A 16,581-nucleotide genomic window follows, 5' to 3' on the forward strand; every position below is an offset into this window, starting at 1 on the left:
TCCGACTCCTGCAGTGAGCCCTGTGGTCCCTCCAAACCCTTCAGTGAGCACCACTCTCATCCCTCACCCTCCAAAAAAATAAATAATTTGCAGAAGTGGAAGCCATCTAGCTGTCCATTACTCCGAATTCTGCAAATGCCACGGGCAGAAGGACTGAAAGACTCTCAGTTGAGAGACCTCCTATCACTGCCCACAGGTAACTGGCCAGGTCAGAATTGCCTGTTGTGGTTTCACCTGGCAAGTGGCTCAGCACCACACCGTTGTTTACTCACTCATCTGCCTTCTCAGTGGGATGGGAGAGAGAATTTTAAAAAACCAAAAACAACCAAAAGGAAACAAGAAAAAATGAATTAGAATCTTCAAACACATCACTCATTCTCTGTCCTCATCTTTTCACCTTGCTTTGGCCAGACTCTGCTTCATGCAGTCGTTCGGAACTGCAATCCTGTGTAAAATACTAAACTGTAATGCTCAGCGACACAACTCAGTGTCTGTGGGATTCACAAGTCACATCAGTGACACTGCTGTCACAGCTTGGTTGTGTAGCCTTTGGAGCAGCGCTGCTATTTCTGAAGGACAAATGATTTTCTCTGTGTACTAGCATTCAAAGGACCTTTCTTCAGTGCTGGGTTAAACATTTCAGTGATTTATCAAATCTTAAATGCTTTGGGCAGCATTTTTACAGGGACTGATTGCACTGTGTTGAGGAGGTACCTTTTTCAGTTGGGGCTATTAAAAGGAAAGCTGCCTATGATGCAGAGATGAGCGCTCAACAAAACAAAAGCAGATAAAGTAGCTTGCAAACATTGTTACACTACCTGCTTTCCTAATTGCTGTTGGTTGATTTTCAGTCTTGCTGATCAACATTAAGTCTGTCTGATAAAAAAAAAAAAAAAAAAAAGGGAAACAGAAATGTAATGAAGCTTTAAATGTTTTCCACTTTGCACAACTTCAGATTTGAAATTTAGTTCCAAGTGTTCAAGTGAATCGGTTGGGACTGCTGTAAATTTCTATAGAAGGGCAGATAATTTAGTGAGAGAGTGTGAGATAAGCCAGGTAACTGCTGCACCATTTAAAAACTCTGAAAACATTTCAAGATTCAGTGGATTCACCCTGGGCAGCTGTTTGACTGCAGGGAGCTGCCACGTGAGCAGCAATTCCAGTGGTAAATGCAGCGTGACTTGCATCCATCCGGGAGCATAGGACATGCAGCCATGGGTGCTAGCAAAAAGATGAGGGTTAGAAGAGGAACAGGACAGGGAAGTCCTCATCCCTTCATGTGTGGTGGCAGAGCGCTGCCAGTTGCTTGTGGCTGCTCCCACAAATGCTGGCTCTGCCTGCACGAAGCCTGGCTGCGATGTGTGTGTGGGGATCGGGAAGCATAATGTTATTTTAATCATAAATTATTTGGAAACTCGATACAGAAGTAGCTGCAGATCACTTATTCAAGAGGGGGGATTATTTATTTATTTATTTATTAAAACTCTTTTGCAGTCGGGGTCTTTATCAGCTTCTCAGTGGGAACTGCATTAATATTGCCACAAAAATGCAAACAGTAGTGCCTTGCTAAAAACAATCTGGCATTGCTAAGCAGAAAGATGTTTTGTTTTCCTAAGATACAACACTGTTTCCAGTGGAAGGACCTGCCATGTGTGCCAACATATGGAAAGAAAATACCGGTTTTGTTCATGTCTGCGTTCAGAAGCTTTTGGGAGGGGTTGTAGGAGGAAGCTACAAGGAGCTGCTACAAGGAGAGGGGAAGCACAGGAAAACTCAAAAGTTAATGCCATGGATAAGATGCCCATGGTCTGCAGTGAGCCTCCTGGACTTAACCCCCTGAAGCACCCCACAGATGTCTCCTTGCCACTGCATGTGCTGGTGCAAGCTGCCCCACAGCACTGCCTGCTGGCCAGGGCAGTGGGAACGCCTTGCTGACTGTACAGTAGGCATCATGGTGGATAGCATGGAAATGCCCTTTAATACTTTCTGGTGTCCCATGGGTATTTTATGTTTGGCTAGTGCATTATTTTGATTTTTAAATGGCTTTTTGATTCAGGAATCCTGAAAGGAAGCTGTTGTGCAACTGTTTTAATCTGATTTTACAAGTCGGTTCCAGCTTGATTCCCAGCACAAAGAGGAGCTCAGTTGTATTTTTCAGCCAAAAGTAGAAGGCCCTCCTCTTTTGAAGCTTTAGAATGCTATGTTTAGAGAGTGATTTGCTATTGTTTGAATTTAATCTCCATAATTACATTGGGGTTGGATTAATGATGGGTTATTTTTCCGAATCATTGTTTTCTGGCACACACAACTGTGGAGCATAAAGCCAGGTTTTCATCGGATGTAAGCTGGCGTTGCTCCACAGAAGTTAGTGGAGTAATTCCACTTTATATTGTGGTGGCCCAGATGTGATATTATAGCTGTTTCTAAGAAAGTGCCCTTTTGGAGTTCGTTGGCCTTGACTCTTTTATTATTATTTTTAAGCTGTGTAGGCATTAACTTCCAATTGCATTACATTCATCTTAACATAACTAGACCACCTCAGCTGAACCCAGAGGGATAAACAGCAGGTGCAATATGAAATTCCACCTTGAGTATCTTGGCTTCTTACTGCTGAAAAGTTGCTTTTATCATGAAGTATGTAAGCAGTTGTAAATGTGAAAGTTTCAGTATTTATATCCAGTGAGCTTCTACTGGCTTCAGAATGAAGCTTGGTCTGTTCATGCTGTACTGCAGATCCAGGGGAGGTGTCTGAGAGTCAGAGGGCCCAGAGGAAGAAGGATCAGACCTTTGGAAGCCTGGAATATATGAAAGCATCATTTGGAAGTGCGGGGAACACACATGACATGGAAGATGGATCTGCCACTGTGATCGTGGCCATCGGAGCCTGACGTCCATCTGACATTGGTGTACATTGTGGTTTAGTGCAAGACAGACAGCAGCAATCCTTTACCTCACTATTTCCAGCAGCTGTCTGTTCCTGTTGCTGCTCTACTGTTGCACCTGCGGTGCACTCAGTATAACTCAAGTCCTGTTCCTTGTTATCAAGCACGAAGTACTTGTGAAGCATTTTACATTTCTAATCATCGTAATAAGCTGAATGGGTACGTTGTACTCTTTGGGCTGTACTGATTATTCTTCTTGTTCTGTTTTACATAGTATCGAGGAAATATTGAGGAAATATTTCATATCTTAGCAATAAAAGTCAGTTTTAATCTGTCAGTTGATCTGTGGAAGCTGTGGTAATGCTTCAAGTATTTGTGACCTATTCAACAGCTTCACTGCTCCAGATACGATAAACATTGTTTACTTAATGTAGAAAGGGGTTGAAGTAAAATGGAGAAATTTTCTCTGATCTTTTTATGTTGCTATGGTGGCAAATCTCCTGTTAGTGACCCCAGTTTTCAGGGGCTCTCTTTACTAAAAAAAGGGGTCATGGAGGCTGAGAAGAAATGGCAAGTAATATCTTTGTACTCAAATCTAATTCATGAATACCTGTGCAAAACTCACTGTGAAAAGTGATGAATGCTTGTTGCTTTTGCTGGATTGTGGTTCCAGTGGGCCAACAAAGCCAAGTCAGAGCTGAAGCACTTCAGGTGCAACCCTCTCTTTCTTTTCCCCCTTCCAAAGAGCCAGGTTGCCACTGAAATTATAATTATTTAGCAGATAGTATATTATAAAATGTTTGCTTTTGGAGCTGTATGTTTTATTATTTTTGGTTTGAGCTCCTAGAACATGAGCTAAAGACTTTCTTAGGCCACCATTGAGATTGTCACCTGAATACCTGACTTAACGCTTCTTCAACATCTAAGAACTTAAAAAAAATACTAAATATTATAATTCTTAGTGCTGTTGTTCTGAAAGAAAACTGTGTTTACTCAGGAATGACAGTTGTCCTTTGTTTCTGCATTCTATTTACATAAAAAAAGCAGAACATTCCTACATGTGAGAAGAGTTTATCTTGATGACTGCCATCAGAATTAGATTTCCTTTGGTCCAAGGTGTATGCAACTCACTCTAATGGAAGAAGGATGGCATCGTAACCAAAATAGACACATTGTGTTAATTTTTTTTTTTTTTAAATTATTATTGTTATTCTTGTGCACTGCTTTTAAAGTAACTAGTACTCTAAGCAGTGTGTTATTTTTAAACCAAGGACATTTTGTTCTGAAATTGACTATTGCAAAACTAATTCAGAATATACAAAATTCAAAACCACAGTAACCCTAATTTTGACATTCTTGTCTTTTTAACTGCTCAACAATAGTGTTCTGTTTGTATAGGATTTAAAAATATTTGTAAAGGGGGATGTAAAGAGCTACTGGCAGGCTTCTCTGTTAACGCTTTGTGTGCACACATCCATTCTGCTTAGAATGAGTTGTAACAAAAACTCCTAGGGTCCGTAGCTCAGAGCCAACTCTGCTTGCAGTGTGTCTGCCTGAATCTGTAGCCTTTAAGGATCTTCTCCTACAAGAGAGTAAGAGTGCTCAGAATAATAGTGTGAACCTGAGGATAAATTTTACCCAGTTGTAGTTTATGTCGTGACCTGTTTTTGTCCCTGTTTTTGCCTGGCTTGTTCCTAATGTGCTGGCTGACAATGAGGATAGGTTATGGAACGCTCCTTGCATTCAGCCTGCGGGGCTTTGTGAAGCTGAAACTTGCGTCCATTTTCAGCCAGAAATCAGCTTTGGATTTACCATCTCTCTGGTCAGACCAACCTGAACAAATTTGCGTGGAAAAAGATTGGAAAGAAGCTTGAGAAATGATTCCTCCTTTTTGCTGTTGTCTTGCACTTTGGCATGCGCTATCTGCATTTTGAATAATAGGTCATCTGATGTGATGTAATGCGATAGCAATACAAACTGGGTAATCCTGGGAACCAGCAGCTCGGATCTTCCCTTTCCAAAATTTACTGTTCTAAAACTTGACTTCTTTGTTAAAAATGAACTGTTTCCAGGGAATAAAAAGCCCCCAGAGAAGAACTGATGGCATTTTATATTTTTAAGCTGTCTTGCTGAATGAAAACAGTTGATTATGAACTTGATGGGGTGACAATGAGTATATAGAACTTAAATATCTCACCACTCCCACAAGGGAAAAAAAAAAAAGCACTCTCCATTGTATCATGGGAAGATACATAGCCAAAAAAACTTTCCAACTCATTAAACTTTTATACTCCCTTCATACAAACTTAATGTAGGTTTTATTTTTCCATCCTGTGATGATGCAGGAACACTTCTGAACATAGTTGAGAAAGACACCATCCACTTAGAGCCGTTCTGAACGTGCCTTTGCTGTAACAGAAGAAGCTAAAATGCTTAATCTGAAGGATTGAAAAAAGGCTTACTTGTTTGTGTGTTTCAGGTTGTTTACTCTGCCAGCCCTGATAACAAAATCAGTCTGAATGCTTCCTCTGTAATCAGTGTGGTCAGCTTCTCTGATTGTCAGATGTGCTCGCGTAAGGACAGGGGGAAAGGAAGAAAGTTTAAAAAAAACAACAGGAAAATACTATTGTAAACATATCACACAAGTTATAATCTGGGAAAGGGTACTCGGAGTCAAACACCATACCTGATACTCCTATGCTCTGTGGTGGGTGTTTGAGTGTTTTTTCCCCTTTCTGTGGCTTGTGTTTGACTTTTTATTAGGGGGGCAGATCTATATCCCATTTAAACAGCAAGTTTTGTAGCCTGCTGCCAGTACTGGCAGTGTTCTTCCTTCCCCTTGTCCTCATAGGTCTTTCTTTACCATATGTAGTGAGGTTGTTGCCCATTGTCCTTAGCCATGAGTCTGGGGAAAAGCAGCCTTTCTGTGATGCATTGTGCCCTTTCCTGCTGGCCATATGAGAAGGGACGAGGGTTTCAGCAGGTTGTTACACCCGCGAGCAAGGATGTTGTGAGTTCTAAATCGAGACTGGTTGCTTCATCCCTCCGTCTCTCCAAAACAGCTGGTGTAGACGTTCTCTCACCATTAATTACATCCTCTCATGTTGTAGCTGCAAGCAAGCGGCCAGGCTGGGCATGTAGTTCTGCTGTGGACAGCCAAACATGGCATCTGAGTGGTTGGACCCTGAAAATAAGCAAGTACGCTGTTTCAGAATGTGTGCCCTGCATTGAGGCGTGGGGTCAACAGGCAGTTCTCCTTCCCCACAGTGCCCACATGAGTGACACCAACCAGTCCAACATTTCTGGGTCACTACTGGCTAACTAAGAGGCAGCAGATGCTCCATATGGCGGGTGAATTAATTCCTTGATGGTGTTGCATCGTTTGACTTGGTGCAGTGACTGAGATGCTGAGTATTACCACCTCCTTTCTGGAAGTCACAGTCTCCAGTCACCCACATCTTTCAGTCTTTTGACATCCAAACTACCCAGATAACACTGTGAGAGTGCCAAAGGATCTGTTGGCCGATAATTTGTTTCGCCCTGTGGCAGCTGCTAAGGCAGCACCTTGAGGCGCTGTGTCCCGCAAAGTGCTCGGCAGCAGCCATGCGGAGGTGAAAGGATTTCCAGGCGAGCTTCAAAGAGAAGGATGTGACTAAGTGTCTCAGAGGGAGCCAGGACGCTTGTCCAGCCAGATGAGGCGGCTCACACGAAAGGGCTGCCAGAGGAAAGGGAGAGGACACTGACGAAACTGAGACTGGGGGATGAAGAGGAATAGGCAATTGGGAAAGGTAGAGAGGAAAATCTCTGTGGGCCATTTCCAGCAGCCAGTAGATACATCTGCTCTCCAAGAAGGTCACCCATGAATAAAGCAACGAACATCAAGTGCGTAGGCCATCATTCCTGGCCCCGACACAAGCGGGACACATCGATCTCCTTGTGACTCAGTATCCTGTCTGTAAAACGGGGACTGCAGCTTACCTCATAGGGTGTTGTGAGGGTAGTCTCAGGAACACTCTTGCACTTTGATGCATCAAAGAGGAGAAAGGAAAAGAAAGCAACAAAAAGTGAGCACAACACTGAAGTGAGAAGGAATCTATGCTTCCATCACTGCCTTCCTTGAGTTTGATCATCTTCTTAATGATAGTGTAATGGTGACTTATTCATCACTGATGTATAATGCCTCAGTTACATGGGTGGGAATGATTTTTTTGGGTTTAGATTTTCTTTTTCCTGGGGCCTCAAAAATATAGTTATGTGTGTTTATATAATGTGTTGATGTTTTAAGTGATTTCTAACAGAAAACTAGAAATATTGAGCTATTAATTGAATTCAAACTATAACTAGTTGCAGTCAAATGACACAAGCTTGGGATGAGAAGTAGAATTTGCAAAGGGCACCCGAAACAGAGAAAATACAAATCCTCAGGCAAGGAGAAGGAGGGTTTCTGGTTCGCACCTGAAACTCTGTACATGGGAGCTTACCTGAGAAGGTCTGAGGCCAGGGAGGACGACTGCAGAAAAGATGATCCCTCCTTGGTTCTCTCAGGCTCAAATAAGCTCCTGCAAAAGGAAGGGGCACCCAAATGTTTGGTTGGCCTTGGCCCTTGAGAGGAATGCCATGTTAATCTTGCTCAAATCACAAGGAGGTCTCCTGGCTAAAGCACAAACCCGGGAGCAAGAAAACAACAGCTTTTAGGATCATTAGTGAACAGATTGACCTCCTGCTAGCACTTAATTTTGTCTTTGCCTTTATATACTAAAACAAAATGGAGCTAATGGTGTCCACTGCTGGAAGAGGCATGTGAGAATTATGGAAATGCCATAAAGAGTATGGGGATCCATGGGTGGAAAATGCCAAGGGAGGTCATAGCTTCAGAGTTCTTGTGGATTTAATCGGGAGAAAAACGCATGGTCATATTTCACTAGTCAAAGAAAGTAAAAAAAGAAATCTCAAAGGAACAGGCTAGAGAAGATGAACATTTATCTTTTCCAAGTACTGTATTTGAAAGGCCTTAGCTGCATAAGCTTTCCTGGCACATACCAAGGCTGTGTGTGGAGAATAAATATAATTCCTGTTTTGAAGGAACAGGTGGCAGCTTGTGGAGTCCATTTTTTTAAAGTTTTATTCACGGTTCATTTTTGTCTTTCCTTTCCCATCTGCAGTTGAGTACGACAAGGAGTTCACCCCTCACCAGCAGCACCACAAGGAGTTCAAGTTCAATTTGTCTCAGATTCCCGAGGGTGAGGCTGTCACAGCTGCTGAGTTTCGGATCTACAAGGACTGCGTTGTGGAGAGCTTTAAAAACCAAACTTTCCTTATCAGCATCTACCAAGTGCTGCAGGAACATCCAAACAGGTAGGCCATCACCTCCTGTCCTGGGGAGGGATGATGCCAGAAGGAATGCTCAGTGGGACTAAGTTTTGTGCACAAGAACAAGATGTGTTGCTGCACAGTGCTTCCCCTGTGGGAAATGGGCATACTGGATTGCAAAAAGGGCCTCAGCCGAGAAAGTCCATGCTGTGACTTTTTTGATGGCAGTACAAAGAGCAAGAATCTGGTGCGAGGCCACGGAATTTTAAACCACAGACATTATATTCTGGCATTGCTCATGCGTACTGAAATACATGTATCCCATTTCATCTTGATACTACCCGAATAAAAATCATAGCCATTTTGCAAATTACAAGTGATTAGTGCGATCTTGACCAACTCTAGAACACAAAAGGCAAGAGAAAGTTCAACATGCTGACCACAGGTACAAAGCCACTCATGGGCTTTCACTGGTGATGTGATAGGCGAGGAAGAGCTGTCATGAGGGCAACATCAAGCAGCTAACTGTTATTCTGTGGGGAGTGTGGCCTTTGGGAAGGCAGAGAGAAATATTACACACGTGATAGTGAAGAACGTGTTTTTAGGGATATTGTTCCCTTTGTGAGTAGGCTGGAGTGTCTTTTGGGATAACAGTACCTCAGTGCCACGTGAAGAACAGAAGCAAGTCAGATGGTCATGCATATTCCACAGATGTTATCTGCATTGTTCATCTATGGGGAAAAAAAATAATTGTGAGTGTTAGCTTGTTGTAGATTTCACGTAGACAGACCCCATCTCTGGATCTGGAGGAAAATCTCTGCCAAGTGTCAATGGAAGTGGTAGATAATCTGTTGGTGATGGTCAGCAAAGAAGAGCACAGAGTAGGTCAGGCCTGTCTCTTTTAAAGCGAAATGATAACTTTTGTGCGTTTATGACAATATTTTAGAGTAACCTGAACAAGCAAGTAATACACTGCAAGAAAGAGAATAAATCACAGGATAGACAAACCTTACTAACAAATTCATGAAATCTTTGTTAGGAAGTTAGCTCTTAGTTCTGTATACAGGAATGGTGCTGGCACTTTGTATGTTTATTTCGAGCAACATGCCAGAAACTTGCAAAAAGCAGATTGTGCAGTGAAGTTGCAATTCATGTCCCTTGGAAGGAAGTGCTTCAGCCTTCATGTGTGCTGAGCAGAGCTGGCTGCAAAAGGCCTTTGCATGTAATGAGCAGGTTCCTGGATGCTGGTCTCCAAACTAGACTCAGTGGGAAGCTGGTGAGTGTATCGTTTCTTTCATGATGAATAAACTGGTCCTCCTTCCTCCTGCTGTTTGACATGCAATTGGGACTGGAAATAGGGAAATAGGGACTGGACCTTCATCTAGGTCCAGACTGCCAGCAGCTCACCATCCTTCCTTTCATGGATACACTGTGAACTGCTGACCTAGAGATGAGTGTCAGTAGTTCATTACTGACCTCTGACTCATCCAGTCTCTCCAAGCTCTCTTTTTCTTTCTTTTACTCCTTTATTTATTTATTTTTCCTGGTGGGAAGGAGGGATATATTTAGCTAAAGGAACTCGTGATTCAGGTGAATCTACAAGACTTGTCACACCGTCTGTGAATCAGAAGTGGCAAAATGTGGCTCATTGATTCCTGCAGCTGTGAAAAGGAGGTGACCTTCTTCACACGTTGTCCTTTCAGCCCAAAGGACCGTATCATCTTTATATTAAATATACAAACACATGTGAAAACGTGCTTGTGTATAAATGTGTACACATGTAGGAATTCTTTGTACATATCTGTATATAGAAGTATATATATTAATCAACCTCTCAGTATTAAAATAAGCAGGTGGTAAAAGACAGTCAGAGTATTAGAAGCAGTTAACCCTCAGTGTTGCCTTCAGTGTAAGTTCTGACTCTGTTAGCTGCTGTTCCTGCTGGAGATTCAAACATACAGCCACACTGACATGGTGACGTGGGTAGGCTGTGGATGATAAACATTCTTGAAGACAAATAGTAAAAAATCACAGTTGTTTGCTAATATCTTGTAGTAGGGGGAAGAAAATCTCTTCTCTTTGGTTGTTTGTTTTGCCTCAGATTCTTCTAGGATGCCTAAAGGAGTTTTCTTTTCTTGCTGAAAACTGTAGAAGGTTAAAAAAAAAAAACCTAGCACTATTTTTTGAAGGAACTTGCTAAATATTTGTAAGGCTTCTGTTGCATTTTAGTGGACATCTTATGAGCCAAAAAATAACAGCTGCCTTTGACTTAAAAAAAAATATTGTGTCACACTTCCTTTAGACTAATAGTTTGAATAACAGCCTGATATTTCCTGACATATGATGATATTTTATTGCATAAAGAAGAGTCTGTACTGATCTTGAAGTTTAACTCGTGAGCCAGCAGGTGACATATAAGGAGTTGAAGTAGCAACTTTCTTCGTCTTGTTCTGTTGGCAAATATTCCTTCTGCTTAGGAAAGTTCACCTCTGAAGGCCACAGAAAATGATGTTCAGACAGTGTTGACAGTCTCAACAGAAAGTTCAAAGGCACCATCGTAATTGTGGCTTTTATGAGGTTAACAGTTGTCTGTGACAATTATTTGTAGATACTAAAATACTTTTGGTTGCAAACAGCTCTTACCAGGGCATCTGGCATAAATGGATTTTAGCCTCCTCATAAAGGTAGTGTTCACCACTGAGGAAAAAAAAGGTAAATGAAAAAAACTGTTTCATTCCTCTCAAAGAAATGAGTTTGCAAGGGTGGGAGATCTGTAAAGAGGGTAAAGAGGAAGATTCAATATATCACCTGAGCATGGAAGTATCCCTTTGTTTTGATGAAGTTTAAGGGAGTGGCTGAGTTCAGAATTCCTTAAACAAAAAACCAAGAAGATAATCTAGGGAATAACAGCGTCAGCGTGTGACTCCAATCCAAATGTGGGCTCTGTTTAGCAGAATCACAGGGCATTGCTGGTAACTCCCTAGGGCACAGCATGTTGGCTACAAGCAAAGCAAAACCTGAGACTTAAAATCTCTGTCTTCTGCTGAATTATCAAACTTATTTTTGCCAACATAGGCAAGGCTAAAAGAAAAGATTATGTGCAGCCATTTGAGACGGTCTCTTAGGTAGGGGTGTGTACAGAAAGAGTGTGGATGCTCAGAGATCAATGCTTATTGAAACAGCAGGAAACCTTCAGGGAGCAACTTGGCACTCTCCATGTTAAAAGCAATCAGAAATATGAAAGCGATACTCACGGAGTCTCCAGGCAATGAAACACACATTGTGGACAGTGTGGTCTGAGCACATTCTCTCTTCAAAAAGAAAACATTTTTAATACTGACTCACTTGTGTCAGTAATATTTTCATCTCCCCATTCCTTCCACCCTTTCGTAAGGTTAAAAAAAATAGTGCCTGGAAACTAAGCTTTTGTTTTATAACCAAACCACGGCTCGCAGCCGCATTCTGTCGTAGCACAAACTGCTGGAGATGCCAGTGGGATGTTGCAGAGAGATGAATGAAACCTTCAGGATAGGTCAGCTGTTGGTTGTGTGGGTTGGACTGCGGAGTGGAGATGAGCGTGGCAGTGCTGGGGTGGCCTCTGGTTTACTCTGAGTGGGATGGCTTTGGGGATCAAGATAGACTGTGGCCTGTTTGAAAGCTGGGGTAGGATTTTTTCTTCTATTTTTTTTTTTTTTTCCCTTCTATTGGTATGTGTAGAAAGTGGAGAGATGATGCTTGTCCCTCTTGGGCTAAACACAGCCTTGTTTCTGAGGTGAAGAACTGGTTTTGTGGAAGACCAGCAAAGCCCTCTGTGACTTCCAATAGCTTTTGGGATTGGATTGCTATGTAAGTGAGACCTTTGCAAGGGAAAAGAGGAAATTAGTTTGTCTCTGGAAACAGATCATTAATTTTTTCTCCTTTCTCCATGTTTCCTCACTCTCACCCAGCGAGGTGTCAGGTCAGGAGCAGGGAGGGAAGGCAGTCTGTGGCTGATCAAAGATGTTAGTCCTGAGATTGGATCATCAGTGTGTTTTCAAGTGTAAATATCCTGTTAATGCAGACCTCGCAACACTCCTCCACTGTCTAAACAACCGATCTATGAAAAACACAGAGGCCTGTGCTAGTGATCAAAGGCAGATACCATACCTTAATGGCCAGCGTTTATTAAACAGTTTCATTTGCACCTGGAATGAAATATGAGAACTTGAGAAAGATTCCTCCGATGTGATGAGACACATGTGGACATCAGGGCGCCCTCCCCAGCCACTGTCTGAAGAGCACATTCTTCTGCTGAGCACAGCTCCGGAAGGGTTAAGGCTGTCATCACTTTTTAGCTGCCTGTTACGGCAGGCAATAAAGTCTTCCTCTTTGCAACAGGATATTTATACAAATACAATCCGAGCTTCTAATCTAAAGGGCAAAATGATTTGCCGGCAGTGTTTATAGCTTAAAAAATAAATAACTGTCCTCAACTGGATTTTGGACTGGGTTGTGTAACACAGATGACAAAGCCAGCATCAATCTGTTTCAAGTTAGGGTCAGGTTTGTATACAGTGTGCATATATTTGTGTATGATAGAGCTGTTTCCATGATGCTATAGAGAAGTGTCTGTCAGCATTTCAGTTCGACTCCCACTGTGTGTATGCAATTTGTTGTGTTGTCGGGTGGTTGTTTTTAGTAGTTCAAAAGTCACAGTTATTCTGGATGAGACTTAACAGTTCCATAACCAGATGGCTTTTTCTGCTAAAACTAAAGAATGCTATGTAAGCGCCTTGTTTCTCTTACATACATTTACACTCTCCTCCATGGCTCAGAAATGCTGAGGAGTTGTACTCTTAACCTTCACTACAACTAGAATGTCCCTCTAGCATCCTTAAATCATTGTCAAGGAAATAAGAAATATGTGTCCTATCCATCTGATCTGGGCTGATTTCTTTTTTTTCACTGTTGTTGTGGGTGAAATGTTCATTCCTGAGAGCTGTGAAACTCACAACCTGGATATGCTGGATGTGAGGAAACACCTTTGCATTCAAATATCAGTGCTGGCTTTGCTGGGATTTATCACGGACGTGTAGGCTGAGCTTTCCCCACTATTGGGCTGGGGGAGCCACATCCAGCAGCCAGCTCAAGGTTTCTCACCTCTTTGCCAGGTGCAGCCTTAAAACCCCTCTGCTCTTCCAGTGAGTCTACAGGAGTTAAACCCACACCACTGCAGACTTTACCTGCAGGGTCAATTGCAGTGACACAGGACAGCCTTTTCAGCGCCTGGGAGCTTTTATCAGACAAAGCAGTGGTGGGATGAGCAGTGTGAAGCCCAGCTGACCTGCCTGTCCCTTCAGATGCGTTCCTGCACTCCATTCTATGCATTTCCCTTCAAATTAGTACCCAGTTGCTGGCCTCCTGTTTAGTTCTGGAAATATCTTCATTTGCAGGCTGGAAGCATCTAATATTTTCTTTCACATTTCCAAAAACTTCTTATAGGATGGGCAAATCCTCTTCCCTGGCCCAGAGGCGGCGTGGCTTCTTCAAGTCAGTTAAACAGATGCTTTCTTCTTTTCCCTATAACGATAGAGATTGCCTTTGCTTTCCATGACAGCCTGTTGCAGGTGCAGGCATTTCCTTGCCTGAAGCTCTGTGCATGAATGAGCGTTGATGGATGAGATTTTCTATGGTGCTTTTAAATCTCTGGAGTAATGATTATTTAAACATACAAAGTTGTTAGGACTTTATATAGTATCTGTTGGCAGTGCCTCATGCTGTATGAGCTTCACATACAATACGTTCTATAAAAACATTTTTTAAGAGTTCATGGACTTGCATCTTTTGAAAGATGGCGGATCTACAGTTTTGAAAGGGCTGTGATTTCCAGGTTTTATTCTACGTAGAGCTCCATTCGCCTCTGTAAGAAGTGTATAAGTGCAGTTATTTGTCACTAGTTGATAAGAGCAAATAATCTTCATAGTTTGCTATGTGCAGAATCATTTTTATAGAGAGGTAGTGTCTGTTCACACTAAAGACTCGTATCCAGAGGGACTCAGAAGAAAATAGTATTTACTAAGTGTGTTAATTAAAATGTAAATCCCATGCATTTCTGTTCAAAATTCCCTTTTGAGAAACTGCTGTTAGGCAGTCTAGACTATTATGTCAACTTGCCTTTGAAGAAAAGTAAACAAAAAGGTTCAGATGAGGAAAGTTTTAGAGATTTAAAGTAATTAATGCTTTGGTAAATGGCTGTTGATGCGTAACAATCCTTTAAACACCTGGGTAATTGCAAGCTTTGAAGTTGGGCCAAAAATGTTGTTCTGAGCTCTGTAATTAAAATAAGAGACCTTTAACTTGGTCATTTTGAAGGTGAGAGTTCTGTTTATTCTCACTGTCTCCCTGGTAAAACTCCTGCCTTCTCAGGGAAAAAAGGCCAGAGAGGGTGGGAAAGTAGAAAATTTAGCTCAACATATGCGTCTTTATAGTCAGCTTTTTATAGCTTTGGTGTTTTTGGTGTAGCAAAGTTCCATGTTGTAATGTGCAGCCAAAACAGAGAAATTACTTTAATGGGAATGTTTCACTAAGTATAGTTACTTAGATTAATCACTTGACCTGGTTACTAATTTGACTAAATTCTAATCTAATTAGTGTTCAATTAAAGAGAATTAACACCCAGAGACATTTTCTTGAAAGGTTTACACAGAGGTTTAAGTTAACAAAATATTTTTCTTACGGGGTAAAAAGCACTGAAATTAAATGCAAGCTGTTTCTCCTGTAAATGCCCTGAGTGCATGGTTGGGATGCCGGTTTTAAGAATAGTAGCTATATCTGATATTTATATCTGACAAATCATATTACTCTCCGTGGACACTGGAGCTAAATCCTGCTGTCTGAATCACACAGGCTCTATTTCTACAGTAAACTGTGTACTTTCTGTTTATTGCAGCCACTTGTGATTACTTTGTTGACCTTAGCTTCTCAGTCCTCCTCCAGTGTCTTCTGAAGGCCACGGAAAGACCTCCATTTCTTTCCTGGGACTTGAGGCAATATCTTGGGCCCTGATCCTGGACAGAGAGATCCTGGTTTGAGTTAGACATCCTTAGCTTGCATCTTCCTCTATGGAGACCACGTTGCAGCTTGTCAGCACTTGAAGGGATTACAGGAGGGGACTGACTTTATATGGCTTTAAACTAAAAGAGAGGAAATTAGGTGAGATGATAGGAAGAAATTCTTTACACAGAGCATGGTGAGACACTGGCACAGCTGCCCAGAGAAGCTTCCATCCCTGGAAGCTCAAGGCCAGGTTGGATGGTACCCTGAGCAGCCTGAGCTGGTGGGGAGCAGCCCTGCCCATGGCACAGAGTTGGAGCTGGGTGGGCTTTAAGGTCCCTCCTAAGATATTCTATGATTAATGTCCTGTCTTGTCTCAGGAAGCTTTTTCACCTCATAGGCTTAGTTCCTTTTGTTTGTCTTTAATAACATATATTATGCCTACAGCACCGTCATAATGGAAGTTGTTAATTAAACTTATCCAGATGGTTAGGCAGACTGAAAATATAAGTGAGACTGTCAAACAGTGTAGTAACAGTACCCTGAGGCAGGTTTAGGCAGAGAAGATTCACTTTCTCCACTCTTAAGACTTCACCTTGGATATGGACTTGCATTTGCTTGTGTACAGCACTCTCCAACATGGTGTCTGCATTCTTCCCAAACTATTTCCTTCTTGACCTGGCTGTAGGGGGAAATTTGTGGCACTGTTTAGTGCAGACAAGAAGCTGATGCATATACCAGTGGGGGCAGAATGTCTCCACTAGGTTTAGTTGCCATTTTCAGATGTTTTTCCTTTATCCAGCAGCATCCTTCACTTGCAGGAGACTCCTGCTTGTCTGCTGTGTGTGGGCTCCAAGTTTTGAAACTGGTAAGGTCAGAGAGTATGGACCCAGTAAGCAAAACCAAGAGAAAAAAAATGGTCCCTGCCACAGTCAGCCTAGAGACCAGAATCAGGAATGGGAGTAAGGCTATGCAGCACCAATAGCTCTTACACTTCCCTTCCTTCTTTTGCAAACCTAATAGGAGGGGATTGGAATAAAAATATTCTCTGTGGTCTTTAGAAAGCAGAATTTGAGGAAAAAACAGGAGGAAAAAAAAAAAAAAAAAGATGGGCAAATGCAGTTAGGTGGCTTCATTTCCATGTGAATGTATTAGGAGCAAGATGAGGAGTATGGGATTCACATCACTGAAGCCTGTCTTTCTGTTGGCAGCTGTGTTGCCACAAATGGCAGCAGTTGCAGGTTGTTCCCCTCTGTAAGCCATCCCTACAGGAAGGTTCCCGTGGTTTCCCACATAATTCTAGAAGCAGAGGAATGCCAAGTCACAATGTTTTGTAGCCTGGTGAGGTTCAAGTGAC

At 42.1% G+C, this 16,581-nt stretch overlaps 1 protein-coding gene across 1 annotated transcript in view; it reads left to right on the forward strand.

Annotated features, from left to right (window-relative positions):
- Positions 1 to 16,581, forward strand: part of BMP6 (bone morphogenetic protein 6) — an 85,292-nt gene that overhangs the window by 54,585 nt on the left and 14,126 nt on the right. The window contains exon 2 of the mRNA XM_048940886.1: positions 8,045 to 8,237. Within this exon, the coding sequence (XP_048796843.1) occupies positions 8,045 to 8,237 (193 nt within the window). The remainder of the gene's footprint in view (positions 1 to 8,044; positions 8,238 to 16,581) is intronic.

Source organism: Lagopus muta, chromosome 3 (genome assembly GCF_023343835.1).
Source record: "Lagopus muta isolate bLagMut1 chromosome 3, bLagMut1 primary, whole genome shotgun sequence".
Classification (NCBI taxonomy): domain Eukaryota; kingdom Metazoa; phylum Chordata; class Aves; order Galliformes; family Phasianidae; genus Lagopus; species Lagopus muta.